At 45.3% G+C, this 27907-nt stretch overlaps 3 protein-coding genes across 6 annotated transcripts in view; 2 read left to right on the forward strand and 1 right to left on the reverse strand.

Annotated features, from left to right (window-relative positions):
• The window catches only part of CDKL1 (cyclin dependent kinase like 1), a 34263-nt gene extending 14946 nt beyond the window's left edge, over window positions 1–19317 (forward strand). The window contains exons 3-9 of the mRNA XM_084632464.1: window positions 5157–5229; window positions 6391–6481; window positions 7675–7875; window positions 11813–11895; window positions 14046–14102; window positions 14393–14548; window positions 18257–19317. Of these exons, the coding sequence (XP_084488590.1) occupies window positions 5157–5229; window positions 6391–6481; window positions 7675–7875; window positions 11813–11895; window positions 14046–14102; window positions 14393–14548; window positions 18257–18364 (769 nt within the window). The 3' untranslated portion in view covers window positions 18365–19317. The remainder of the gene's footprint in view (window positions 1–5156; window positions 5230–6390; window positions 6482–7674; window positions 7876–11812; window positions 11896–14045; window positions 14103–14392; window positions 14549–18256) is intronic.
• A 2912-nt stretch (window positions 19318–22229) lies between these two features.
• DMAC2L (distal membrane arm assembly component 2 like) lies at window positions 22230–27810 on the reverse strand. Of its 4 annotated transcripts, none has more exons than XM_084632643.1 (5): window positions 27608–27810; window positions 25933–26043; window positions 24516–24724; window positions 23513–23684; window positions 22230–22360 (listed from the first exon to the last, which is right to left on the reverse strand). In XM_084632643.1, the coding sequence occupies exons 2-5, from the start codon at window positions 26034–26036 to the stop codon at window positions 22246–22248; spliced, it is 600 nt and encodes a 199-aa protein (XP_084488769.1). In that variant the 5' UTR covers window positions 26037–26043; window positions 27608–27810; the 3' UTR covers window positions 22230–22245. The 4 variants fall into 4 exon arrangements, with proteins under 4 accessions (XP_084488769.1, XP_084488768.1, XP_084488767.1 ...); XM_084632642.1 differs by having other exon boundaries at window positions 25933–26095; XM_084632641.1 differs by lacking the exon at window positions 27608–27810 and adding an exon at window positions 27131–27318.
• The window catches only part of L2HGDH (L-2-hydroxyglutarate dehydrogenase), a 46963-nt gene continuing 46384 nt past the window's right edge, over window positions 27329–27907 (forward strand). Inside the window, exon 1 of the mRNA XM_084632640.1 lies at window positions 27329–27559. Within this exon, the coding sequence (XP_084488766.1) occupies window positions 27468–27559 (92 nt within the window). The 5' untranslated portion in view covers window positions 27329–27467. The remainder of the gene's footprint in view (window positions 27560–27907) is intronic.

The following is a 27907-nucleotide window of genomic DNA, read 5'->3' on the forward strand; positions in this document are numbered from 1 at the left end:
AGGGTCTCATTAATAACTGTCGGGGCGACGTGAAGGCTGCCCGGCACAGTGCACTTGACCCTCTCGGTTACTGTGGCTTAGCAATGCTGTCCGAAAGAATTGCCCAAAGAGCCTGGGAGTGGTGCTGCACAGAGCTGCTCACCAAGGAGATAATGTCACTCAGCCTGAGCATTCAGAGTAATAGCTCGCCTGCTTGACAGGAGCAAACTGAATCGGAGAGAAGGGCTTGAGAGACCTGAAATCCTAATGCTGCAAACAGCCCCCAGGCCCAGAGCCTGCAGCTTTCACTTGGGGCAGCAGTAGTCGCCTTCCATGTCCACCTCCATGATTGCTTGTGATTAGCAATGAAATCAACTTGTGGGTGGCTCAAGAAGTGGCTGCTGGCTTCCTACCAGACAGGTGTCCATCAGCCACCCTGCAAAGCCCACCTTTCCGGCCGCCTGTCTGTATTATTTTGTGTGTCCCCCTTTAGGGGATAGGTGCCCAGGCGTGAGATGAACTTGGCCTGCAGCCACACTGTTTAGATGAGAAGAAATAATAACCCAGTCTGGCCTGGCTTGCCAGCCAGTCTGATGTGGAGTGAGCATCAGGCTGAAATTCTCTCTCCCACCCTCACCAAGGTGGATGCTCCGGGTCTGGGTTTGAGCTAAAGGGGAGGGCAACTTGCCTGTTTGTGGTTGATGGAGAGTCTAGAGGGCTTTGCTGTCCGGGACTATATTCACTCTAGCTCCTGTGATAAACCCAGCATCCAATTCCTGTTTAGAGATTAAAATAATCTCAGGCTCAGATGATTGCGCTCAACTTTACTTTCGCTGGGTCCAATAAAATCTCCCTCTAGCCTGTCCCGGCTGGGCTCTTATTGATTGCTTAGACTGGATTATGAGAACTCGCAGTGGTTTTGCTATTGTCTCTTCTCCGGACCCCCCAGTTCTACTGAGCAGAGCACGTTGACTCGGCTCAATCTGTAGCCTGTAAGGCCAGTTACCCAACCCATGAGCAGTTATTAATAATGTGACGGGCATGATCGGTCGGGCAGAACTCATGGCTTTCTGCGGTCTGGCTCGCTTGCCGAACAAACAGAATCGGGCGCGGCTTGGCAGAGAGTTACCCTGGCATGTACCATGCATGCGCCGCTGTTTATGTGCGTGCCCCCGAGAGCTCTCAGCGCTTCCCTTCTAGCAGCCATCTGCACAAAGCAGGAGCGGTGTGTACAGAGGACAGTAAACATTCTCCTTTCTGGTGTCTGTCTGGTTTGTGATGTCATATAAACGATGCTCTACTGAAATGTATGACCGGGAGTTATTCCTGGTGATTTGGTGCTATGGAAATACTCAGCATAAGTTTATAAATCATTTTGCAGGCCTCACGTTAGATGAATGGTTGGGTAGGAAGCTAATTGATTGAGGGGTTGGCGGAACAAAAGCCGTTGTTCTCATGGGTGCGTGGCTTCAGCAGAAGAATTGGACATGCTGGTGGGAGATAAGGTTTGTAAGCTAGGCAGCAGCTTCCCTAGCACGCTAGCTAGAGTCTGTGAACTTGGAGTCAGGAAAGGGGATGCATTGTCCCCGTCAGGGAAGACCCTGATTTCACTGTCTCTTCCTTCCAGACAACTCCAGTTTGAACTAATAAGTTTACTGTAGGCTAAATAGATCGGATGCTTTATTTAGAATAATCTTGGTCTCTGTTACTCTGAACGGAGAGTTCTCCTGAGAACGGGGCTGTGTTTGTACAGACCGTAGGTATGTGTTCATACTGCGCTTAGCACGATGGAGCCTGACTGGAGCATCCATGTGCTCCGATAATCGAACCTGTTCTCCGTGCGTTCAGGGCCTAGCAAAATGGAGCCCTCGTCTGTGATTGGGACCTATTCTGCAATACAAATAAGTACCAGTACATAGATCCTCATTGGAGAAGGGCTAAGGGCTAGGAATATAATTAATGCCAGTCAACATGGCTTTATTGAAAATCGGTCTTGTCGAACCTGATTTCCTTCTTTGAGGAGATTACAGGTTTGGTTGATAAAAGTAAATACCTATATGTGATAGACTTGACTTAGGACCACACACTGGTCTGATTAAAAAATTAGCACTATCCAACATCAATAAAGCACAGGTTAAATGGATTAACATGTGCTTTGATATTGGATAGTGCTAATATTTTGAATAGATTAGGGGGCATGGATCAGCATTCACGTCACACTGCCCGTCAGTACCCGGGTCGGGCTGGGAAAGCTAATGAGCCAACCAGCGGACCCAGTTCAGTGATGAGTGGGGGAGGGATAGCTCAGTGGTTTGAGCATTGGCCTGCTAAACCCAGGGTCGTGAGTTCAATCCTTGAGGGGGTCATTTAGGGATCGGGGGCAAAAATTGGGGGTTGGTCCTGCTTCGAGCAGGGGGTTGGACTAGATGACCTCCTGAGGTCCCTTCCAACCCTGAGATTCGATTCTATTCTATGAATGCTGGTCACATGCGGCCTGAGACACATTGCACATCCACTAAGAAGAATGGATTAAGGTGTATCTCAAAAAGTAGCTGTCAGTAGTGAATTACCATCAAATGGCCTGTCCCTAGTGGGGTTCCACAAGGATTGGTTCTAGGCCTGACCCTGTTCAACATTTTCATCAATGCTCAGCAAGTAAATATAAAGTCACTGCTGATGGAAATTTGCAGGTGACACAAAGACTGGCAGAATAAGCAATGGCAGGGCAGTTACACAGAGTTGTCTGGATTGCTTGGTAAGCTGGGCTTTTTAATACAGCCAGATGCCAGGTTATACACCTAGGAACAAAGAATTCGGGCCCTGCCTACAAAGTGGGGAACTGTCGTGGAAAGCAATGACTCTGGAAGGGATTTTGGGAGCATAGCAGACGGGCAGCTCCTGGTGAGCTCCCTGCGTGGTGAAGTGGCAAAAGGGGCTAATGTGATCCTTGGGGGTACAAAGGGGAGTCGGGCAGGGGAGGGGACGTTACCTCTGCACGTGGCATCAGTGACAGTGACACTAGAACACTGTGCCCTCGTTTTTGAAAGGATATTGAAAAACTGGAGAGGGTGCCGAGAAGAGCCACAGACGTTATTTGAAAGCGGGAGAAAATGCCTCTCAGTGACTGACTGCGAGCCCAGTCTGTTTAGTTTTCCAAAAGGAGATTGAGAGGTGACTTGATCAGAGAGTATCCGTACCTTCATGGGGAGAAAATCCCACGTACCAAAGGGCTCTTTATTCTAGCAGAGCAAGGCAGAACAGGAACCAGTGGCTGGACTTTAAATCCAGACAAATTCAAATTTGAAATAAGGCACAACTTTTTAACCATGAGGGTGATTAACCCCTGGAACAAGCTACCAAGGGAGGTGGTGGATTCTCCATCCCTTGGTGTCTTGAAGTCAAGACTTGATGCCTTTCTGGATGACCTGCATTAGCCAAACACAAGTGAGAGGTCTCAATACACGGGGTAACGGGGTGACATTTAAGGGCTGTGTGGTATCCAGGAGGTCAGACTAGATGATCTATTGGTCCCTTCTGCCCTTAAAGTCTCTGAATCATCCAGAACAATGTAATGCTTTTCAAAATAGCCAGCACTGAAATAAATGAGATGATCTGTCACTGCTGAGTTCCTTAGTGTTTGTTCACTTTGTGAAAGTACTTTTTATGGATGTTTCCAGGAATCTGAGCTGAAGCTTCAGTCCTCCAGAGCAGGAGTATAAAGGGAACGGTTATTTGTAATGGCGAAGGGTTTATGCGGAAGGAAACAAGAATTAAACAACAACATCTCGCACTTGAATGCCCCATTGCAGGCAGGGCTGGTGAAACTGCCTCTCGTTAAAGCTGCCTGGCATTCCGTATTCAAACCCTGTTTTTAGCTAATTATAACGCTGCCAAATGTTAACCTGATGTCCGCTCGTACTGCAGTCGGAGGGCAGCACTCTGTCATGTCATTCCGAGCCCGTTTCCTGAGCACGACTCGAGCCCTGATACAGCAGCATTGGCAGGAGAGCCATAAAGGTGGCATGCAAAGGATTTGTGCAAAATTGGGGCTGTCCCCCCTCTTTTCTGGCTTCTTTAGGATGGATGAAAAAGGCTTGAAAGGCATAAAATGTTTGTGTTGGGCCTTTGAAACCACAGGACTGTCAGCTCTGCCCTGCCTGGTGTGGCTGGGGGACCTCATGAATGTCTGGATGCGGACTGTCGGCCCCATAACTGTGGGGAGGCGGGTGCTGAATCTTTAACAAAAATGTCCCCCCTCTAAAATGTTGGTTTGCCATTCAAGTTAAAGAGATGGGAGGGAACAGAGCAAACCCTTCCTCTCTCCTTTGCTCAACGTTCACTCTCTTGGCGTGGGTGACCTAGTGATCTGACAGTATCACAAGTCAGAGGTGGCCTCCGTGTTGTGATTTGTGTCTCTGTCTCCGGCACCGGCAGGGGAGAGCCACTGTAGACTGGCCGTTGGCATTGTTCGTAGGATGTCAGAAGAGTTAATGGTGCAGGACATGTGAATGATGAGACTAGTCACAGGACAGGAGGTGCCAGTAACCAGCCCGCATCAGTGTCTGGTTGCCAGGGGGCAGACGCAATGTCGGCTAGATGTGAATGGCACAAAAACCTTGGATCGGGCTCAGCTGGTATAAATCTTTGTGTCTTGTCACTGTAAACTGAAATCACAAGGCCCCTCAGCGCTCGTCTGAATCTGTTCAGCGCTTGGAATAGCGCTGGAAAGTACATAGTGCCCCTCAGGACAGACCTTGAATCTGTTATAGACTTAACAGCTGTATTTGTAACCTCATGTTATAAAAGAGGTTTACATGCCAAAAGGGGTCTCTGTAGAACTCCATAAAGAGTTTCTGTCTGCAGCATAGAGATGTGGGGAGAGTAGACGGGCAACAGACAGAAAAAGCTTCAGTTGTCAGTAACGTGGGTGGACTTTCCTCCGAGTTCCCGTACTTATAGAGTGGCTAGGCTGAGCATTAAATCTGTATTTCTTGTAACTTGTCTCTATTAAGTGAAGTCTGTAGTGTAAATGGTCCCAAAGTGTTGGGCTGGGGGAACTGTACTTCCTGACTGCTTTGGATGTAGATGGCATTAAATTTTGCTGGCATTTAAGTTTAAGTCCTTTCTCCTAATGTCATTTTAAAAATAAATTTTCTCTGTGTGCTTTTTTAAAACAGGGTCCCAGAGCATCTCGTGAAGAGCATAACTTGGCAGACCCTCCAAGCTGTAAACTTTTGCCATAAACACAATGTAAGTCCCATAAACACTAGCACTGTATATCAGAGTGTTGCTTTGAAGCAGGTACAGATTCTGTTACAATCTCCCAGGTCTGGTATACTCTGTGCAGGGGAGTCAACAAGATTTTTGTCATCTTTTTATAGATGTTGCCACAAGCTCCGGAATATTTTATTCATTATTTAGATCCCTGAGGTTCATTGTCAGAATGATTTTATGCTAATAACTTCAGGTGAGCTTCCCACCTAAACAATAGCTTGTAGCAGTGTGTCCTTCTGTGAGAACTGTCACCAATCGGAGCCACGTGCAGAGAACAGGCCTGATATCTAGTCATTCAAGGCCTGATTCAGCACCTACTGGATTCAATGAAAGTCTTTCTATTGACTCTAGTGGGTGTTGGATCAGGCCCCTAATGAAAAGTTACAAAAGTTACACATGCTAAGATCTGTGCTAAGGGACCAGCTAACCTCTGCTTTCGGGAGGTGGATCGTAGTGTTAGGCTGAATAAAAATTGTACAGGAAACCTAAGGCATGCTTTTAGCTCCTCATTTGCAGCCTGGTTCAGTGAGAGAGTTGCTTATCGGAGGTGCTTCTTACTGCGAGCTTAGCTGGTATTTTCTTTGTTTTTATTTATCTGCAGAGGGCTGATATAAGAGGTGGGAGGGAGGCTTCTTTGGAACAAACATTTTGTTTCCACTAGTAGAACCGTGGAGCCACAGGAACTTGGCAGCCTGCCTAGCTGGCTTGCAGAATTTGTTGTTTTGTCTCTTTTTCTCTCTCTTCCTTTCATCCCTCCACCATTAAATTGATGGATTGTATTTGGTGCTAGTCTGCACAGTAAACCTTGCACATGTAAAGAGCTCTGGGAATGTCCATCATGCCGCTCCATTATTTCACACTGGGCCACTTGAGTCGCATGGGGGTTGTCTAGCGATGCAGAACTATGCAGCTGAAATTGTGGATGTGCATAGTATCTTATCCCAAGTGTGAAGTGAAAGACCAGGTTATTGTAGGACCCAGCAGGATGCTGCTTTACCAGTTGAAGAATCTTATCATCTTCTGTTAACGATGCGTGTTGGGTTAAAGCTGATGGAGTGCTCAGCAATGGGAATGTGGCAGAATTAACTTGTTCCAGATTTAGATACTTGCTCCTGATTCACTTGTTTGTGTTTCCAGTGCATACATCGGGATGTGAAGCCAGAAAACATCCTAATAACTAAGCATGCTGTCATTAAACTTTGTGACTTTGGATTTGCTCGCATATTAAGTAAGTGCAGTTAACTTCTTCCATGTAGTATGTGCTTTTAAAACACAAAGTGTTTGACCTGCTATTTACATTTTGTTAAGGACTCTGTCTGAGGGCAGTCCTGCCTGGAATAAGTGCACTTGCCTCAGTTTCCCTGCCTCCATTTCCCCTCTATACAACCCATGCAAAGGAATATTCTCTCATGCAGCAAATTCAAGCCGTTTTACTCATATAAAGTTCCAAGGTCCACAAATCCCTCATAGTAAAAGCAATTCTTCACAAACCTCCACCAGCAAAACAAGGCTACACTCACCCAGGCCTCTCTGCCCTGATTCCCGGTATCCACCCTCCAGCACCGGCCCTCTTGTTTTCGCCTCAGCTTCTCCTAGTCGGGCTGGTTCTTCCCACAAGCCTTCTCACGAGCTCTCCTGCAACACGGCAGGGGATCCCCAGCTCTGGCCAGGCCCCGCCATCAACTTTTGGCTCTTCCCAATGGCTCTCGGGAGCAGCCGTGAAGAGCCGGTACAGTTTCTTCCTGGGTCTTCTGTCCTCCTCAGGCAGCTCTCACCTGCCCCTCCTGACTTCCTTCAGGGACCTCTTGCCTGGGGCCAGGTGTTCTCTTTGGAGCCCAGCTGGGGTCAGCTGATGAGTCGCAAGGGCACGAGCCTTTTTCCTCTTGAAGGGCCAGTGCCGCCTTGTGACAGGCGCACTTTGTCTTTGGGATACCCACACACACATGAAAACCCTCTTGCGGTGTTGTTTGTTTCCACAGAGAACCTCCACTTAAGGCAGAGTCTTGTTATCGCAGGAGGGGCTTGGTTTGCAAAAGGACCTCGCCCGGGAATGGCGGCTTCGCTTGTCCCATAATAATAATAATAATCTTGTGACCCTTCGGTTTGCCTGTTTCTCCAGACAAGCGACCTGGGGTTTGAGAGCTGAGAACTGGCAGCGCCCTCTCGGAGGAGTGGTGCGTAGCCTGATTTCAGGAAAATATTGTTTTGATTGCACCGGGTCATGAGCATTGCAAAGTTGGGTTCTGAATAAGTGCAGTAGACCATGTTGGTTTCTACCATGCGATGCTGCAAGGATGACCTTCATGACCATTACTATAGCAGTGTCTGAGAGAGATGATAAGCAACATGCTCATTACCTTTCCTTTAATAATTCTGATCCCAGATTTCTATTTATTTCTATCCTTCCTGCCCACAATCTAGCTGGACCTAGTGATTATTACACAGACTACGTGGCTACCAGATGGTACCGTTCTCCTGAGTTACTTGTAGGAGATACTCAATATGGCCCTCCCGTGGATGTCTGGGCAATAGGCTGCGTCTTTGCAGAGTTGTTGTCAGGTGTCCCCTTGTGGCCTGGAAAATCAGATGTGGACCAGCTGTACCTAATAAGGAGAACCTTGGGTAAGTTGTCCCCGTGCAGTGAGGTTTCAGCCACGTTCCTCTCTAATCATCCTGTTTAACCAATAATGGAAAGAGTGCAAGTACCGGACAAACCTGATTATTATGCAAATCAGAATCCAGCCAACACTTGTATCTTAGGAAAGTCTCCGATTATCAGTTCAGAGCGCAGATCAAAGTCCTCCTCCAGGTGTGTTGCTTTATTTCACACTCATGCAATGGTCACTGGTCTGTTTTGAGTCACAGCAGGAAATGGTATGTCGGAGTACAGCACAATGATCACTGTGCAAACACACTTAGCAGTCCTGAGCTTAGCAGCAAATTGCACTTTAGAATCCCAACTGAACTGCAGCAATGCGTATGCAAATAAAGAGAAAGTAAATAACTTTTCAGCTGTCTAACTTTGTCTTGGTCACGATGGGCCTGATCCCCACAACTCCCCCTGGAGTGAATGGGAGCACGGGTGAACCTCCGAAGAAGAAGAATGTTACTAGGGTTGCTTGTATTCTTGTTGACTTCGGTGGCAGTTAGGTTTACCCAGCATTTCTTGGGGAACGGGCCCTGTCCCCATGCATGTGTTTGCAAGAACATACACTCGAGGTCGCAGGTGCTGCCCAGGGGCTCCTGCAGTCTTTCTCCAGGATTTAAGTTGGTCACCCACTTGTTAAGTCATTCTAGGACACTTCCATGGACTAGGGATACGGAGGTGGTGGTGGTTTTTAATGAGCTACGTGAATAGTGGAATAACCGGAAGATAGCCAATTCTGATTCCATTGCATTTCTGAGTCTTTCATATTTACCTCCCAGTCATTCTCAAGAGATCCAACTTTCCCGAAGCAAATACTCACCGACAGTGAATTTTAAGTTCAGCTGTATGCTCCGAGCACACATTAGTATGTCAGGCCCCCAAACCAGCAGCTGGCCCCACATGGGCACAGGGGTTTGCCTGCATGGAGCCTGCTGCAGGATCTGCCCCTTAGAGGGCGAGGTTCAGTTAGCTACGTGGCCCAGTTTTGGGGACAGAAACAGTAGAGTGTGATTTGTGTAAATGACTAGTGCTGCAGACTCCAGGGAGCGCTTACTAGCCATCGGCAGAACCGTATTTTCGGGCAAAACCTGGGCCTGACTTGGAACGAGTAGAGCTGAGAATTTTGCCATCTGTTCCTGAACAGGAATAAAGAGGTGAAATGAGGCAGATTATTTGTTGTGAATTATTTGCTTAAGGCCTTATCTCCCTCTCTCCTCTCCAAGGAGCCCTCCCACTGCCATTCCCCCAGGTTTAGAACAGGCCTCATGCCACTGTGTCTGGTCTTCCCAGGGCCCTGGATGAGACTCCCTGTGTTCTAGTCCATGTAGATTTGTAAGCCCATCACCATGGCATCTGAGCACCGTGGACCTGATTGAGAGTCCACTGGGAGGATTTCCTTTGATAGGTGTTGCTGCAGTTTGATGTGAGCCGTAGTTATTTTGACAGGTTTCAGAGTAGCAGCCGTGTTAGTCTGTACCCGCAAAAAGAACAGGAGGACTTGTGGCACCTTATAACAAATTTATTTGAGCATAAGCTTTCGTGAGCTACAGCTAGCTCACAGAAGCTCATGCTCAAATAAATTTGTTAGTCTCTAAGGTGCCACAAGTCCTCCTGTTCTTTTTATAGTTATTTTGGTGTCTGTTCCCTGGACACCCCTGCTCTCCCCTTGAGCTGCATCTGCAGTAGCTGTAGCCTTTGCCATCCTTTCGATTCTTTGTTTTTATCCAGGGAAAGCTTTTTTTATAGAAGCCTTTTAAAATTTATTTAAAAAAACCAACAACATATTCCTTCTGCACCTCAAACTCTCCGGAAAATGTGAATCTCTCCCCTGTTTTCATCAACCCGTCTGGACTGTATGAAGATTGGAAACAGCCGTACTATTTCCCAGCAGTTGTGGCATCTCCGTGCCTCTGTGTAAGGACTAATTGGACTTGGCTAATTACAGTTAGGGAGAAGTCTCAGTAAAATGTATTTTGTAAAAGGGTCAGAATATCCAGAGGAAGACACTGCAAACAGTGAATGATTGTGATTCTCGCAGCTGTCGATTACTTAGCGACAAAGGCATCATTAGTCTGGTTTGGATTTAGAATTTGGGATTTTAATAGATCAGTATTCATGTGTGTCATTAGGGACACCTAAAAGTTTTAGGTGGGAATTAACCAGCTCTTACTGCTTTTGTTTCACATTGGTGTGTAATATATGGAGTGGATTCTCAGCTCCAGGAAAAAACAAACCTGCTTTTTCATATGTGATTCTTGGGTAGATCAAGATTCATATTTTCTTATTGAGTAACTTAGAAAATCATGTAAAAGTCCATTAGTCCTTTTAATAGATAAAATACATGTTATCCAATATAGGTAAAACCAATCATAGTCATGATTTGATTGCTACAGTTTCTGGAATGCTCCCTCTTAAGCTTTAGGAAAGTTACAACTTCTTGTAAGAATGGGCTTTCAGCTCAGAAAGATTTCCTTTTGATCCAGGCTGTGGAAAGAAGGCAGGTTAAGGAATGATTTGCCTTGGAGAGCTACTTGATCAAAGCTATGTTCTTACGGTGGTTTCATTACTATGTTAACCCTGGGTTAGTGGTTCGATTTTAACAGCTAGATCAATCCCAGCTGCTCTTTCATAAGTACAGGGGCTGCAGACAGGGCTTATGAAACCCTCTTGGGGAGAGCGTGGCTCTAACATATGCCTGTTACTGCATTTCAGCCCATTCTTGCCCAATGATTGTCTGTTCAGGGCTATCCAAAAGGAAGGTTATAAATATAAAATCACATTTTAATAAGAGAGTGACCATCTTCCCTAGCCTGTCCCCCTTCCAGTGTTCATAAAGGAAGGGCCCATTGTCACGAACAGCATGAGCAAAGCCCCTGTCTTTGAAAGTGTTGAAACACAGCATTCATCTGAGCGCTGGGCTGGCATAACCTTTCTAGCCCCCATTGTGAACAAAGCACGTCTTACGCCAACGATGCAGGAAAGCCCAAAACAAGCAGTAGCTCTTGCCAGTCATTCATTACAGCAGGGGACTGTTCCATCTTCTTAGGTTTGAGCAGGGGAGTTACTGGTTGATTTGTTTTCTTAATAAATGTATACGCAGCATCTCCAGTGTTGCCTTGTGTTAGAGTACCCCGTACACATCAGGACAGCACGGCTTGGCTTTGAGTCCTGCAGCCTGATCTCACAGCTGTTCATGCAGCACCCTCTAGCTCTCGCACGTGGACACGCATCTCTGTTTATGGTCAACCAACCAAAGACTTGCCCTTTAGAGTACTGCCAGGCCGTGATACCAGTATAGGTGCTTTATTTATGGGCACGCCTTTGCCCTTGCACGATATGCTCCTTGCTGCTATAGTGAAGTGCCTTTTAGGCTGTGGGACTCACAATTTGCCAGCGTGATGTAAACTGCCAAACAGTGAAGGAAAAAAACTAACCAGGCATTAATATTGAAAAATAAATCCCCCAGGCAACCATGGCTTGATTGTCACTACGCACAAAGCGTGGAAATTCAGACCCTGGTGGTAGCAGTGGAGATTGAAGGTTGGCTCTCCTGCTCCAAAAGCACAGGCTTCTATCACTTCTGCTACAAAAGACTCTCCATTAGCAATTATCGGTATAAGGCCAATGACACACAGTTGAGCAGTTCTGATTCCATCTAGTAAAGTAGCATGAACTAGCCAATTCATTGCAACATAGTGATAGTTTTAAAAGTGATCAAGACTTTTAATCAGTGAGGTCAAGATGAATGATTAGTTTTTGTAAGTGAATGTTGTATTCGTTCTCTTGATGCCAGGATATCTATTTAAAAATCTTCTCGAGTGTAGTTTCAGCCTTGCTACCGGGTAAACTTGGAAAATGTGGCCTAGTAAAATATCTAATTCACCTGACTTGGCTTTTTATTTTTGATTAAAGGGGATCTTATTCCCAGGCATCAGCAAGTATTCAGCACTAATCAGTTCTTCAGTGGGGTGCGAATTCCAGATCCAGAGAACAAGGTGAGAGTGCCCTACACACTTGACTTGAGTCCAACACTAATTAGCAATTTGTATGCTATGCAAATGAGATGGTTGTGTTCTGGATAGAGAAGTGTTCTTGCTTTGACTCTCCTGGGGTGTGTAGTTAGGTTGTTGTTCACAGAGCTGCGTGCAGGGCTCCAATTAAGCGATAACTGATTGAGATTCAAGGCATTTCCTAGGGATTAATGACCTGATGGAAGGAACTGATGGCCTGTGGCACAGCTAAAAGCCATTGATCCTGACCCGTCAGTATTCCGCATGAAAAGTGCTACACTGAGGCGATCATTGCTATTGGACACAGCAAACGCCAAACGCGGACAGGTCGTAGGCCCCGATTCTGCAAAAACTGAAACACGTGCTTCACTTTAAGCATGTGAGTAGTGCCATTCAACTCATGAGCATGAGTCTTTGTAGGAGAGGTCTGCGTGGGCTTAATTTTTAAACCCGACTGGACCCAAACCCACCCAATGTGGGCCCAAGAGGGCCAAGTCGTTTTCTGACCCAGGTCTGGTTCTTCCCCCAAACTTGAGTCAGTGTTGCTGCCACCTTCTGCCCATGGGGTTGGCAGCAGCCCCAGCTGCGCGCCCCGCTCCTGCCAGCTGCTGCCCTCTGCTGCACTGTGTGTGCATTGCCGAGCAAGAGGTGCCCCGACTCCTTGGCATGCTCACCCTGCAGGGTGTGTTGCATGGCCTGCAGGAGCAGGACACACAGCCGCTGCTGTGCCGACCCCACAGGAAGGGGGAGGGAACCCGACCCAGCCTGAGCCCGAGAGGGTCAGGTTGTTTTCTGACCCAACCCGACCACAACCTGGTGTTTGCAGTGGGGTCCCATCAGATTTGGGTTGGGTTGGGTTGGGTTGGGTTGCAGAACTCTACTTTGTAGGGTCAGGCCAACAGAAACCAGAGATGGAAAAGCCCCTTGTTACCAGCTCTGCTTGTCCCTCTGCTTGTTTGGGATTGTTCCCTGCAGTATGTACTTGAAAGTCTGTCCAGTCCAGTGTTCAGTGACCCAAAGAGGGCTCTTGCCATATCCACTGGGAGACTGTTTTTTAGGTGACTTTAGCTCAGTCATGTCTTGTTTGGTTGGTTTTCCAATCTGATCGGTTTAAACTTTCCTTTGATCATTTTTATCCTCTCACCCCTAATCTGATTCACTCAGACTTCTAAACAATTCCTCTTCTTGGTGTTTACTTGCATCTGATACTTGCAGATGGTTCTTATTCCATCTTAGTTATTGTTATATGATCAATACATGTGTAATTACTTTAATATTTTCTCGTGGTTTAATCCTCAGAGACTTTTGTTATTTTGTTGTTCCTTGTCTTTAATCCTCTATAAAATTCCTTTCAGTTTATCTAACACTGGATATACTGGATTCAGATCATCATGAGCCATGACTGCAGAAAAATGTGGGTGCCAGGAGCAAACCGAACAAAACAATAAGCAAATTGTTATTCAATCAGTGTGTGTTTATTCGGTAACTGTGTACTCAAGTATCTTTAAAATGCCGTTGATTGTGAAATAGGCTGAGTTGGAAGTGAAAAGAGATGATGAATGCATCATATGTAGGGCCCTACCAAATTCCTGGCCATGAAAAATGCATTACAGACCGTGAAATCTGGTCTCCCTTCCGGGATGGGCGGCCGGAGAGCGGCGGCTGCTGACTAAGGGCCCAGCTCTGCAGGCAGCAGGGCAGAAGTAAGGGTGGCAATATCCTATCTGGCCATCCTAACTTCTGCGCTGCTGCTGGCCGCGGCTCTGCCTTCAGAGCTGGGCTCCCAGGGCCAGCAGCTGCCGCTCTCCAGCTGCCCGGCTCTGAAGGCAGCGCCACCGCCCCCAGCAGCCAGAAGCAAGGGTAGCAATACTGCAACCCCCCCCACAATAACCTTGTGACCCCCCCCCCAACTCCTTTTTGTGTCAGGACTCCTACAATTACAACACTGTGAAATTTCAGATTTAAATAGCTGAACTCGTGACATTTATGATTTTTAAAATCCGATGACTGTGAATTTGACCAAAATGGACCATGAATTTGGTAGGGCCCTAATCATGTGGTGTGGAAAGCACGTTCGTGATGACACCCTGATAATTGAAACAGTTACTAATGTAAATATACTTTCCCCCCCCCAGGAGCCACTAGAATTGAAATTCCCTAACATTTCATATCCTGCGCTAGGACTAATGAAGGTAAGCGAAGTACAGTCTGTGGTGAAGTACTGAGTTCACACTTAATCTCTATGTAGATTATCCAAGAGAAGGATAATTCAGTGTTAGCCACCTGCGTGTGTGACATGGCTTGGGGAATTCTGTGTTGACTCTTAACCCTGGAAAACGCGGACTCCAAGGATCCATTAAAGAAACCCCAGAGCCCACAGATGTTCATTAAAACCAGCTGCTTTTAACATCTGTAATGTTGTAACGCCACTGAACACAAAAAGACCACCTGTGTGATCCTTAGCTGTATGACGTTTGCTTAGGGCTGCCTTCATATGGACCCTGCTGAGAGGCTCACATGTGAACAGTTACTGCAACATCCGTACTTTGACAGCATGAGAGAAACAGGAGATTTGGGAAGGGAACATGAAAAAGCCACTCGGAAACCAACCCGGCCAACTCGAAAGCACATGCCAGGGGTAAGATTTACTTCGTAGTGTTCAGTGCCCCATAGCCTCAGGTAGGAGCTTGTTTCCCTTTTGTAGCTTCCAGCTGGTGGAGCTGGAGTTCCTACACCTGCAGTTTTCAGGGAGATGAGGATCCCCCCAGATCAGACCAGCAGTGGGCTGCAGAAATGGGTGGTTCTGACTTGTAACCCAAGAAGACAATTACCTGCCTTGCTAACAAGCCAGCCCAGTGCAATCTGAACTTCAGGCCAGATCTTCATTGAGACACTGAGGGGTGAACAGGAGACAAGTGTAATTAGCCAGAGCCAGTTAGAAATGAAAATGCCTGACAGAACGCTGTCATGAGAGTTATTAGATTCAGACTAGCTCATGCTCTCTTGCTTTGCGGGGTAAGCTCTTCGCACAACCCAGCGGCTCCTTGCATCCCTCCCCCACAAGCTTCCTGTGTGCCACCCTCCTCTGTTTCAGGGACTCCCTGAAACTATTCCCACCCCCTCCTGCCCCCGGAACAGAGGCTCTGTGCCCTCCCTACCATCATACTCATTTCTTTCTGCCTGGGAGATAAGTCATTCAAGGGGTCAGCATTTGAAACTGTACTGGAGGCCGGGCAGAGCTGAGATGGGGATGGTGGTGATGCTGGTAGGTGTAAGAGCTGCCATCAGCTGGCTTGTCTCTCTATAGACAATTGCAGAGATGATTGAAACTGCTGGCTCTACTAACTAGGTGCCAGGGCTCCGAGTCCGCTCTCCCCGCTTCCCTTTCCTCCTTCCAGTTTCTGATTTTTACCAAAATTACTAGTGTTCTGCCCCTTGGTGCCTAGACCATTCGCTGACATTTTGGAATTCGTCAGATGTGGCATTCCAAAGGGCATGCAATACATACACACACAGAGAGAAATGCCGTCAAGCCAAGCGTCTGGATCTTTGCTTCGCTCGGCCAATAAAACTGCACACCCTGAATAAACGCTGACGTACCAAATGCAGCCGCCTCTCTGCTTGGCAACACAGGTTGCCATGAACACATCACCCAGGCGTTCTGGTCACTACACTGGCTTCCTGTTGTCCTGCAGTACAGCCCAAGGTCTCTAATATTGATGCTCTCAGTCCTCCAAGGGATTTGCACTAGCCATCTGTGAGTTCATCTTTCCTTCTGACCTTCCACAACAGCTGCATTCCACTGGAACACTGAAACAGCCACACTGGGTTACACCAAGGGCCCATCTAGCCCAGTATCCTGTCTTCCGACAGTGGCCAATGCCAAATGATCCAGAAGGAATGAACAGAACAGGGCAATCATCAAATGATTCCCTGTCGTCCACTCCCAACTTCTGGCAGTCAGAGGCTATGGATACCCAGAGGATTGGGTTGCATCCCTGACCATTTTGGCTCATAGCCATTGCTAGACTGATCCTTCATGAATGTATCTAATTCTCTTTTGAACCCCATTATAGTTTTGGCCTTCACAACATCCCCTGGCAACTAGTTTCACAGGTTGACTGTGAATTGTGTGAAGTACTTGCTTTTGTTTGTTTTTAACTTGTGGCCTATTAATTTCATTGGGTGACACCTGATTCCTCTGTTATGTGAAGGAGTAAATAAACTTCCTTATTTACTTTCTCCACACTAGTCATGATTTTATAGACCTTTATCATATAATCGTCTCTTTTCCAAGCTGAAAAGTCCCAGTCTTATTAATCTCTCCTCATATGGAAGCTGTTCCATACCTTTATACATTTTTGTTGCCCGTCTCTGTATCTCTGCCATTTGTACTGTATCTTTTTTGAGATGGGGCAACCAGATCTGCATGCAATATTCAGGATGTGGATGTACCAGGGGTTTATACAGTGGCATTATGACATTTTCTGTTTTATTACCTAGTCCCTTCCTAATGGTGCCAAACATTCTGTTCGCTTTTTTGACTGCCACGTGAGCAGATGTTTTCAGAGAACGATTCACAATGACTCCAAGATCATAGAATCTCAGGAGGTCATCTAGTCCAACCCCCTGCTCAAAGCAGGACCAATCACCAATTTTTGCCCCAGATCCCTAAATGGCCCCCTCAAGGATTGAACTCATAACCCTGGGTTTAGCAGGCCAATGCACAAACCACTGAGCTATCCCTCCTCTGAGATCACTTTCTTGAGTGGTAATGGCTAACTTAGATCCCATCATTTTGTACGTATAGTTGGGATTATTTTTGCACTTGTGCATTACTTTACATTTATCAACAATTTGTTGCCCAGTCAACCAGTTCTGTGAGATCCCTTTGTAACTCTTCAGTCTTCTTTGGACTTAACTATCTTGAGTAATTTTGTATCGTCTGGAAATTTTTCTTCCTCACTGTTTACCCCTTTTTCCAGATCATTTGTGAATATGTTGAGAAACACTGGTCCCAATACAGATCCCTGGGGGACACCACTATTTACCTCTCTCCATTCTGAAAACTGACCAGCTATTCCAACCCTTTATTTCCTTTCTTTTAACCAGTTACTGATCCATGAGAGTATGTTCCCTCTTATCCATGACTTGCTTACTTTGCTTAAGTCTAGACCATTTGGTGAGGGACCTTCTTAAAGTCCAAGCACACTATATCCACTGGATCACCCTTGTCGACATGTTTGTTGACTCCCTCGAAGAATTCTAATAGATTGGTGAGGCATGATTTCCCTTTACAAAAGCCGTGTTGACTCTTCACCCAACAAATCTTGTTCATCTATGTGCTGATCTGTTCTGTTCCTTGCTACAGTTTTAACCCATTTGTCTGTTACTGAAGTCAGACTTACTGGCCTGTAATTGGCAGGATCACCTCTGGAGCATTTTTTAAAAATTGGTGTCATATTAGCTGTCCTCCAGTCCTCTGGTACAGAATCTGATTTAAGTGACAGGTTACATACCACACTTAGTAGTTCTTCGATTTCATATCTGAGTTCTTTCAGAACTCTTGGGTGAATACCATCTAGTCCTGGTGACTTATTACTAGGGCTGTTGATTAATCACAGTTAACTCATACAATTCACTCAAAAAAATTAATCGTGATTCATCGCAGTTTCAATTGCACTGTCAGCCCTACTTATTACTGTTTAATGTATCAGTTTGTTCCAAAACTTCTTCTACTGACACTTCAATCTGGGACAGTTCCTCAGATTTGTCACCTAAAAAAGAATGGCTCAGATGTGGGAATTTCCCACACATCTGCTGAAGTTAAGACTGATGGAAACAATTCATGGATCAAATCAATGCCCCTTTGTCATGTGACTGACTGATGATGATACTAGTCTTTTACCTGCCTGTCAACTCTGCTCGGCGTCCCCTTCAGGTTCCCCACTTTTGACCCTTTGACCCTCACACCTGTCCTTGTTTTTTCTGTTGCCTCCCGTAATTATGTGAGTCCTGGGCCCAGTGGATCCTCCCCTTAGGCTGGGGGAGGGTCCTTTTGCCATGGGCAGGCTTGCACCCATCCACCTCCCCAGAACCCAATATGAACATAAATTATTTGCTCAAGATAAATGGGTTGAGTAAAATTTTGAAGAGCTGTTGCAAGGCAAGTTGTATAATCCCATGAACAAATGCATATCTACTCTGGGTCTCTAAATGTGCGAAGTGCAAAATTGTTTTATGTAGTGCAAATATTTTCAAATGGCTTACAGTATCATTTAGAAAATGAAATGCATAAAATTACTTCAAATTCCTGTGAAAGTATAAACTGTGATTTCTGCTTTAGTTACAGTACCTGCCTCAGTTAACCAGCAGTAACATTTTACCAGCTTTGGATAACAAGAAGTTGTATAGCAACACAAGAAAATTAAACTACCATTTCCCCAACATCTAACAAGACGGCAAGTCACTACTAAGAGAGAGCTATTTATTGTTCAAAGCGCAAGCCTTCAACAGTTTCTAAAAGGAAGACTTACTGTGAAAAACTAAATTAATGGACATTTTACAATAGGCACATAAGTGATCTCTGAAGTTAGTTTATGGTGTGTCACCATAGGGAGTTCAGAGCTGCATGCTAATCAGTATTCTATGTATAAAGGAGAACATAAGTGTTTTGTTTTTGTTTTGTGATTATCTTGTGGTTCAGCATTACCAAGAACCACTGCTTACAGCATGTGACTTTAATAAACCACATTGAGTGCCTGTATTCCAGACTTTGCAGTAAAGTCAAAAGCATGCCAAATACACTCGTTTCAGAAAGTCCCATTGTGTCAAAGCATTAAAAATAATGAAAAAATATACTATATATTACACAGCACTAGATAGTTGAAACACTTATGCGTATGCATAATTTAATTCACATGAGCAGGACCAACAGTGGGACTCACAGTGTGAGTAAAGTTATTTGTGTGAGTTTGTAAGAATGGGGCTGGAGACTGTTCAGCTAATTGGAGCATTCACTCAATTGGCTGAACATGGTAAAATATATTTTTTTAAGTGCAAATAACGTGTTAGGAACATTAGAAAAGCCTCAGGTAAATGTAATGGAATGCCCAGTGGACTACAGCATTGTCACTGATGGCGGGGACAATAAAATAGATACACACTCTTTTAGTAAAACTTTGCTGTTGCTTTTAGGTTTCCCCTGCCTTTCCCTTTCTGGCATTACCAAGAGATTTCACTCGTTGTTTGATCAGTACCAGAAACCGCTCACCTGTGGTTTATAGTACTAGAAAGGAATGGGCAGGAAGGCCTCCTAAATATCTATACTAGGATAAATCTCATTTCTTTGTGTAATCTCAGGATGTAATACTTTATTGGTTCTGAATAAAAATTAATGTAGCTCACCTTTCTATTTGTATGTCTTTAATATCGGTAGTACAACCTCAGAAGTATTCACAGCTGTTTGAAGTCCAGAGAAAGTAGTATTCTTCTGAATACTATCAGAGGTCTAATGCAGTTCAAAAACTTGACATTGTTTTAGTGGGGCAGATAGCCAGACATAGTCTTGTGAGGACAGATTAACGGATTTGTTTTATACTTTAATGTTCAGATAAGTGGACTAATACATTTTATATCATTTAATCTCAAGCATTGTCCCCTATGTATTTGCTTGGTTATGTCCTTTTTCAGGGGGAAAAATTAAATTTCAGTGTTTTATATAGGAATAAATCATCCAGCCTTGCATTTTTGTGATAGAACAGAGCAATTATGCTGTATAGTTAAGTAGCACGTAGGCTGTGTGTCAGATCATGGACCTGATCTTGTGAACTGTAGGCTGTACTGGAGTTCCATATTCCAAGCACAGTTCCTGCTATGGCCACCCTCTGAAGAGTAGGAATATTGGTATTGCCACGGGATCAGCCCTTGAGGTCCATCTAGTCCAGAATCTTGTGTCAGATGCTTCAGAGGAAGATGTGAGCACTCCATAGAAGGCAGATGTGAGATAATCTGCCCCTACCTCATCCTGATCTCTAATAGTCAGAGATTGGCCTAAACCCAATAGTACAAACCCCAAGGGAACTCACAGAGCTTGATTCTGCTCTCATTTGTACTGACGAAGTATGAGTAATCTGTGAAAGTCAAGTTACATCTATGTATGTAAGATCAAAAACCAGGTCCGCTGATACTAGCAGGGTCCTAAGGCTCCTTCACCAGCGCTCTTGTAAGTAGGTGGAATTGCTAGTACACTTCACCTAACAGTAGATTAGTGGGACACTTCCATTTGCATCTTCTTGAAAGTGTTTTAGGCTGTTGCTTTCCCTAACAGTCTCTCTAATTTTCCCTCATCACTATACGTCACTTAATTAAATCCCAAGGCCTGTTCCAGTAGAAAAGCCCACTCACTGGTAAGGAAAAAGCTAGAGTGCAGAGACTAAAACTATCTCCTGCCATCCGTGGATTCTGGGAGAGCAGCAGCTATAGGGGGCTACATGATAGCCTGTTTAAAAAAATTACACTGATTATATTTTTTCCTCAAAGATTCCCCCTTCCCACTCAGCGCTCCTCTGTGGCCATATTTCTTCCTGAAGAGCCTTCTAGTTGAGTAGCAGAGTTCACTAATAGAGGCACCCAATGTTGGAATTATTATTATTTACGAAGAGTATTACCACACCACTAATGTAACCATTCATTCCTTTGTTAAATCCAAAGGCCAAATGGTATTTATACAATTGCTCTAAACACGCCTAAAGCGTAAATAGTAAACAATTTACTATATCCAGACAGTAACACAACACTTATCATTTGATCAGGATACTTACGAATGGGCTAAACCCCAGGGTGCTTAGACCCATCTTGGTCAGCTCCAGCGTGGTCGGCCAATGAATCTTTTCAGAGTTTACTTTTTATGTGCTTTAACAAACAAGTGATGGCATGGCCAAGTACTGACTTTAGCTAAAAAAACAATTTGAGACAATTCATCCTTAATTCCAGATCAGACTGTATTTCTCCCCAAGGCCTTTCCTCCCTCTCTCTGCCCCCTTCTCCTTGCTGACCAATAGTATTTCTTTTGCATCTGGGTTCATACAGGCCCTAATTTTTAAGATGACACTGATATGTGGGGTGGGAAGGACCATGCAGGTCATTTTAAGACACAATCTCAGTCTTATTTAAAACCATCCACAATCATCCCTGTTGGTCAGAGGCCTTTTTAGAAACCTTTCCTTATGTTTTAGTTATTCTTTGAACCAGACATCCTCTCTACTTCATTCCTTCTAGCCTTATAATTCACTATTTTCAAGGCCCTTCCTTCTACTTACTAGTCAGGGCTGTTCTTTAAGCTAACTTTAATTCTTTCATTTCATACTGATCCTAAAATAAATATCAGCTCAGCTTTACTGTCCCCAAATTGCTGAGCATATACCCTCCAAGATACAGGTCAGTGAGTCTTTCAGAATGGACAAGTTGTTCAAATGGGACAAACAACGGATGTTCTCCATTCTGCTCTGCATTAAATTTGAGGGAGAAAGGATTTAAAGGAGAGAGAAAAAGCAACAGGTACAACCCAGAAAAGATTCCCCGAGTGGAAGAGAAAAAAGAAACATTCAGGGCTGTCATGTAAGAGACTGAATAGAAGTTTTCACTCTCCCCTTCTGGGAACTCTCAACATACAACTGTGGAGTTAGCAAGAACCTTGCTCCCCTGCCCTGGCAATTCCCTGCAAGCCCTTCTTTGCCCTCCCCACAGAAGCCTGGAAGGGATTCATAAAAGCACTATAACCCTTTTGAAGGCAGACCACCTCTCTCAACTTGGCACAAGTATAAACTATTTGTTACTAAATTAAGTCATTTCATGAAGTGCACCCAAACCTGTTCAGTGGTAGGTACTAGGCCTAATTAAGCCCAAAGTGGTTTAAAGCAATAGCTGGTGCAAGGGCATCCACAAGAAAACCTGCTTCTTCACAGGACAACCGTGCTCGGCCTACCAGCTGCAGTCCCTTGGAAAAGTCAGAGCCTGTCTTTGAAAAAACTACCCCGAATTTCTTTCCATTTGGATTTGACTGAAATTGGTTTTCAAGAGTGTTTACTAAAACTTCACCATACACATTGGTAACATGTTTACAGAATTGCATTCACTGTAGTTAAGTGAAAGCACAAATTAAGTTCAACTACATTTCATTGAGATTGATTTTTTTTTTTAAATAGCTTCAAAGCTATGGATGAGAGATCTTCTTCCATGAGGAAATATAAGCATCGTGACAACTATATAACCCACATAGTTCAAGGAGACTGAATATTATGAAATAAGACACCTCAGAATTATGTAAAGATGCCTTTATTCTAAATCTAATTCCAGCTCCAGTGATGGCTTTGATTTCTTAAGGATCTGAACAGTAGTTTCTTTCTCTCTTATCCCAGGAAGGTCACTCAGAAATAAATATTCAAGGTTCCTATAAATATATAAAAAGTCAGTCAGAGGCTACTTTACAAGACAGAGTGATTAATTTCAAAAGCACAGATACTTTCATGCTTAAATTAATTATACATACGATGAGATTCTGGGGGGGTGTAGGTGTTTCAAAGAATTTTTAATAGGGAGCCAATATTTTCAAAATTGGTTACCTACAGTTTTCAGAGGTGCTTAGTAGCTACAAGCTTCCATTGATTCATTTCTTAAAGTGAACAAGGTGCTTTGCTGACAAAAATGAAGACAAGACCCCTGCCCCACATACCATCCTGCTCTTTTTATCTTACTTTTTATTACTATCAGAAGTCCTCCTAGTAACTTACTAAGGCTGTGAAAGCCAAACTAGTTCCTCTTCACCATTAGCAAGAACTTTGTCAATATTTATACTCCTGTATAATAAACAAAGAGTGCACTGTTGAATAGGGGCTTCACTGGCATACTGCCTTCCATGCAGGGTTTGAAAAACAAACAAGGCCTCTATCCCAAAGACCTCAGGAGCTAAATCAGACACAGCTAAAGGAAAGTGGTTAAAGAAAACAAAGATAATAGGAGGTGCAGTGTGTTGTAAATGCCAGGGTTGATATTTTTTTGTTTGTTTTTGTTTTACATTGAGGAGAAAGGGATGGGGTGCTCAATGGCAGAAAGCAAGGTGAAAGTGCGTGGTTAGTTCCTAGTAGTCCAAAGGTGGCAGGTAAACGTACTAATCTACTGCACTTGCAGAGACAATGCCTCAGCACAGGGACAGCATGGTCTGCTGTAATCTGTTGAGCAACCAACATTTCTGAATCTCACCTACAAAAGGGGACGTGAAAAAAGGTTAACTCTGAGGACATGATGCAGCTGAGGATTCACATACTCTTAGGCTTCCTACTTTCAGCACCATAGCCTACAGTTCTACTTACTGAATTGCTGTTAGGTTAATGGGTTTGTTAGATTTTTGTGTGTTAATTCAAACTACTAAAATTGATTTCTCAGAACAGCCCGCACCGTTTTTGCTTTCATTGTACATCAAAGACTACTGAAATCTAATGTAAACAAACAAACGAATGTCAGTAATCCAATACTATTCTAAACAGACAAATATGGCAACAGCTAGAAAAGCCGTGTTCTACAAGACATTCCCTCAATGGCTCACGTTAGTTTGTGGAGTGATATGATGCCTTTATCTGTGACATTCCCACAGGAAATTATCATCAGACGCAGGAGACTTTTCTGTAAGCTCTCAGTCTCACTGATCCTCTGCAGACATTCATCCTGGATATAAATACAGTTGCTCAGCTTAATTTCCTCAACGTGTCTGAGACCATCTGGAAAAGAGAAAAAATCATAATACAAGGAGCAAACTGTATAAGATGCTGCCAACGAGTTTGTAGTTCTTATTCTCATGCTTCCATAAACTGGTGGCAACAGACGCCTGCATATGGAAGAGCCATAATGCATCATGAATTATTGTACTTTACTCTGCAGCAATCCCACTGGCTTCACAATCACAAAAGCATGACTAAGGTTCTAAGGGCTTTTATACGGAAGTAGGCAAATGACAGAAAATCAGCATGACTGATAAGTGCTGAACTAACAATGCAATTATGCAAGAAATTTAAGAGGACTTGCAAAGAAAAAAGAAGAGTGTGTGTCCCATGTTTGTTCTTTGTTGAGTAAAAGATGACTGAAAGGCAACAAGTTTTTAAAAATTCTGCTTCTTTTAAATTAGAAATGCAGAGCTTACTTATCTGGCTTTTCCTAGAAAAGACTATGGCTTCACAAATACCAAAAACTGACACATGATTTAGAGTAAGTTTTTTATACAGAAAATTTAAAACCCTGGTTTGCATTAATGCATATTGACCTATGAACTTATTTAACTATTAAAGCTTTGTTCCAATTATTTAATGCTCTTCCCTCTTCAAGTAATGGCTGACAAAGCTCCCAATCCATCTGTATCCTAAAAGGAGATCTCCAGCAAAAACAGAGGTACAATCTGATATTTCTCAATTAAAACACAAACATTTTTCTTTTAAAAATCAAGCCTTCTCTATGATTCACAAAGAAACTAAAAAAAGACACAACCGCTCAGTCTTTGATGCAAATGGATGAATTTTAAGGACAATATATAATTTGCAAAGCTGCGTCTTGGTTACCCAAATAATCAAATCCTCTGTACATGATGCAGGACTCTGTGGCATCGATTGCTTGTATCTTGTATTTTCCTAAAGGCCCTGTTGGGAGACCATTGTAGTCATGCTGCCATTTATCATAGCCTTGGAAACGAACCAGCGCTCCACACCGCAGAAGCCATTCAGAAGCTGCTCTATCAGGGCCAACAGCCTGTATACGTTCATAGTCTACCCTGTCAACGTAGAACAAACATTTAGATCTTCCTATACGAACGTACAGCTTTATCACATTTGCAGCCCTATTACTGCACAATAAATATTTTTAAGCGTATGATGAAAGAAAAAGAGAAAGATAGGATTGAGTCCCAGGGCAGTGGTTTACACCAACTTATTAAGTCTGCCCTATTTTTTTTTTTTTTAAATCTGGTAACCTGTGTTAATTTATATTTTAAATGAAAAATAAATTTTGGTAATGTAACGAAGAAAAATATTGCTAGCTGATTTGTCACTTGTATTTCTCTTGAACTAATCCTCCCCTTCTCTCTGTGCTCAGCATTCTACCTCTGCCAACCCATGTACTCATTAAGTTGCTCTACCTTATTAATTCAAAACTACTTGGTAGGCATGAAAATGCTACACAAGTATTGCAAAAGCATGAAATAAGCAGAGAAGTGTGTATGCAGGAGATATCCAGCATCAGCCCAGGATAAGGCTTTACAACAGTGTTTGGGATTTTGCCTCCCGAGTCAGTTTTGAGTCCATCACAGATTGCTACATATGTGTCATTCCTGACATCTCTTTCCTCAAGATTTACTAGTACTACAAAGGGACACACCCCAGGAATTAGTTAAAATCCTGGGATCTATTCTGTGAGGATGCTTCTTAGGACTTGGTGGAGAATGCTGAAGAAGACTGAATGCAGACTATGAATGTCTGACATTTGTTATTGGTAGAGAAATAATTACATTTTAACTTTTTTTAAAACAAAAAACCTGTTAGTTCAACTAAATTACATTAGGAAAGATAACTCTTTAGAGCGCCTTCTGAATACATAAAGGAAATTTAGAATGCTAGAACCAGAATTTAAATGCTAATGGAATCAAGGCCAAAGGAAGATGGGGATTTATGAAGCTAGAATTTAAATTCTAACTACTCTCAACCAAGATAAATAAAATTACCCCACAACATACTGATTAAAGCACACACTTTCCTTTGTAAATCAGTGATTTTGTTACTGGAAAATGTAAGAAACAACCAATATCTGACAACAGCATACTATTTGAAAAGAAAAACACTTTTAAAAGAGAAAACTCTCTCCTGTTCTGTGACTTGTAACTGGCTACTGTTGCTTTTGTATTAATTGATTATCCACGCTACATAGCGATGTGCATCAGAGCTTTTAACTAGCACATGAACTATTAAACACATCTGTTTTTCTTACTTGTTAAAAACTGCATTCAGCCATCCCCATAAGTGCCTGCATGCACCTGGGGCTGACAGTTTCTTTAAGCTGTGCACTGGTTGTATGAACTTTCCCAACAGCATCGTAGAACTGAAAGAGAGGTTTACTGAAATTTCAGTTTGGTGCCTCTGTCCTCTTGCCACTAGTCACATACAAAGAAAACATATATTACAGGTATTTTGTTTTGTTTAAATAACACTATGTCACTTAATTGGAGGATATTTTTAATGTTTTAGCAATTACAGATAGGAATGTATGTCATCAGATGCATCCCATTGACTGGCAGCCTGAAAAATGCTGAAGTGCTAAGAAAGAAATGTTATAGTTAAATCTGCAACTTGGAATCAAAGATCAATTTTGTTTTCAAATTTTAAACACATGGCATCTGCATGTAAATAAATGCTAAGTAGTTTATATTCACAGCCACACCACCTGTTGTTGATCTAATTTAGTCAGGCCACACCACTAAGAAGAGCTAGTGCAGGTTGGAGAAGTCTCCTAAATGGGCTCTCTAGCACAGGGGTGGACAAACTATGGCCTGTGAGCTGTTTTAAGCAGGCCTACAAGCTCCCGCTGGAGAGCAGTGTCTGGGGTTTGCCCCGCTCCAGTGTTCCAGCCGGGGCACGGGGTCAAGGGCCGCACCACATGGCTACTGGAAGCTGCAGCATGGCCCCGCTCCGGCTCCTACATGCTCCAATGGCCCCCTCTGGTACTCCAATGGGAGCCGCAGGGGCGGTGCCTGCGGACAGGGCAGCGTGCAGAGCCGCCTGGCCGCACCTCTGCATAGGAGCTGGAGAAGGGACGTGCCACTGCTTCTGAGAGCCACTTGAGGTAAGTGCCACTCAGAGCCTGCACCCCCTGAGCCTCTCCCTATGCCCCAACCCCCTGCCTCAGCCCTGATCCCCCTCCCGCCCTCCAAACCCATCGATCCCAGCCCAGAGCACCCTCCTGCACCCTAACCCTCTCATCCTTAGCCCCACCCCAGAGCCCACACCCCAATCCCCTGCCATCTGAACCCCTCAGTCCCAGCCCAGAGCCCCCTCCTACACCCCAAACTCCTCCTCCCCAGCGCCCGCACCCCCAGCCGGATCCCTCGCCCCGCTCTCCCACCCCAGCCCGGAGCCCCCTCCCACACGCCTCATTTCTGGCCCCCCAGCCCCATTCTGCCAGCGCTCACGGCCCGCCATTCAACGACGATTCCCAGGCGCGGCCCGCGGCCCACCCCCGCTCGAGCCGAATCCGCTCCTCGGGGGGCCCCGCGGCGGGCTGGAGACCGCCCTGAGCGCCTCCGACCGGCCGGCCCGGGCTAGTGGTCGGGGGCGGGCTGGCCCGGCGAGGCGGCGGGCTGCCCTGAGCTCGCCCTGGCCGGGCACGGCCTTCCCGCCCCCCTGAGGCAGCGCGGGCCCTGCCCCGGGGGCCGGAGGAGGAGCCCGGGGGCCCGCCATGGCTAGCGGGGCTGTGGGAGGAGCGGGGCGGGCCCGGGCTCCGAGAGCCGCCGCCGGGACGAGCCCAGGATGCCGCTGCTGCTGCGGGCGGGCCGGGCCTGGGGCCGGGCGCGCCTGACCGGGCTGGGCCGGGCCGCGGGGCACCCGCGCCGCCGCAGTAGGTGAGGCCGCCGGGGACGGAGCTCGGCCGCGCCCGGCCCGGCGCTAACCTGGGCGGGGGGTAGGGGCGGGACTGGAACCGGGCCGCGTGTGGACGCGCTGACTTCGGAGTAGACGGAGCCGAAGTGGATTCAGTCAGGGTTGGCCCGAACCAGGCGAGCCTGCCGGGGGGCGGCGCCCGCGGAGCCGAGCTGGTTCCCGTTCGCCCGCTGGCCGGGTGGGGGCTGGCGGGACGGGGACGGGGCAAGTCCGAGCTGGGGCCTGCCTCTGCTGCTCCCCTTCGCCCCTGGTGCAGAGGCCGGCCGGGGGCCGCGGGGCGGGCTGTGTTCGTGATCTTGCGCCTTGCTAAA

The sequence above is a fragment of the Lepidochelys olivacea genome, assembly GCF_965140295.1.
Source record: "Lepidochelys olivacea isolate rLepOli2 genome assembly, chromosome: 6".
In the NCBI taxonomy this organism is placed as follows: Eukaryota; Metazoa; Chordata; order Testudines; family Cheloniidae; genus Lepidochelys; species Lepidochelys olivacea.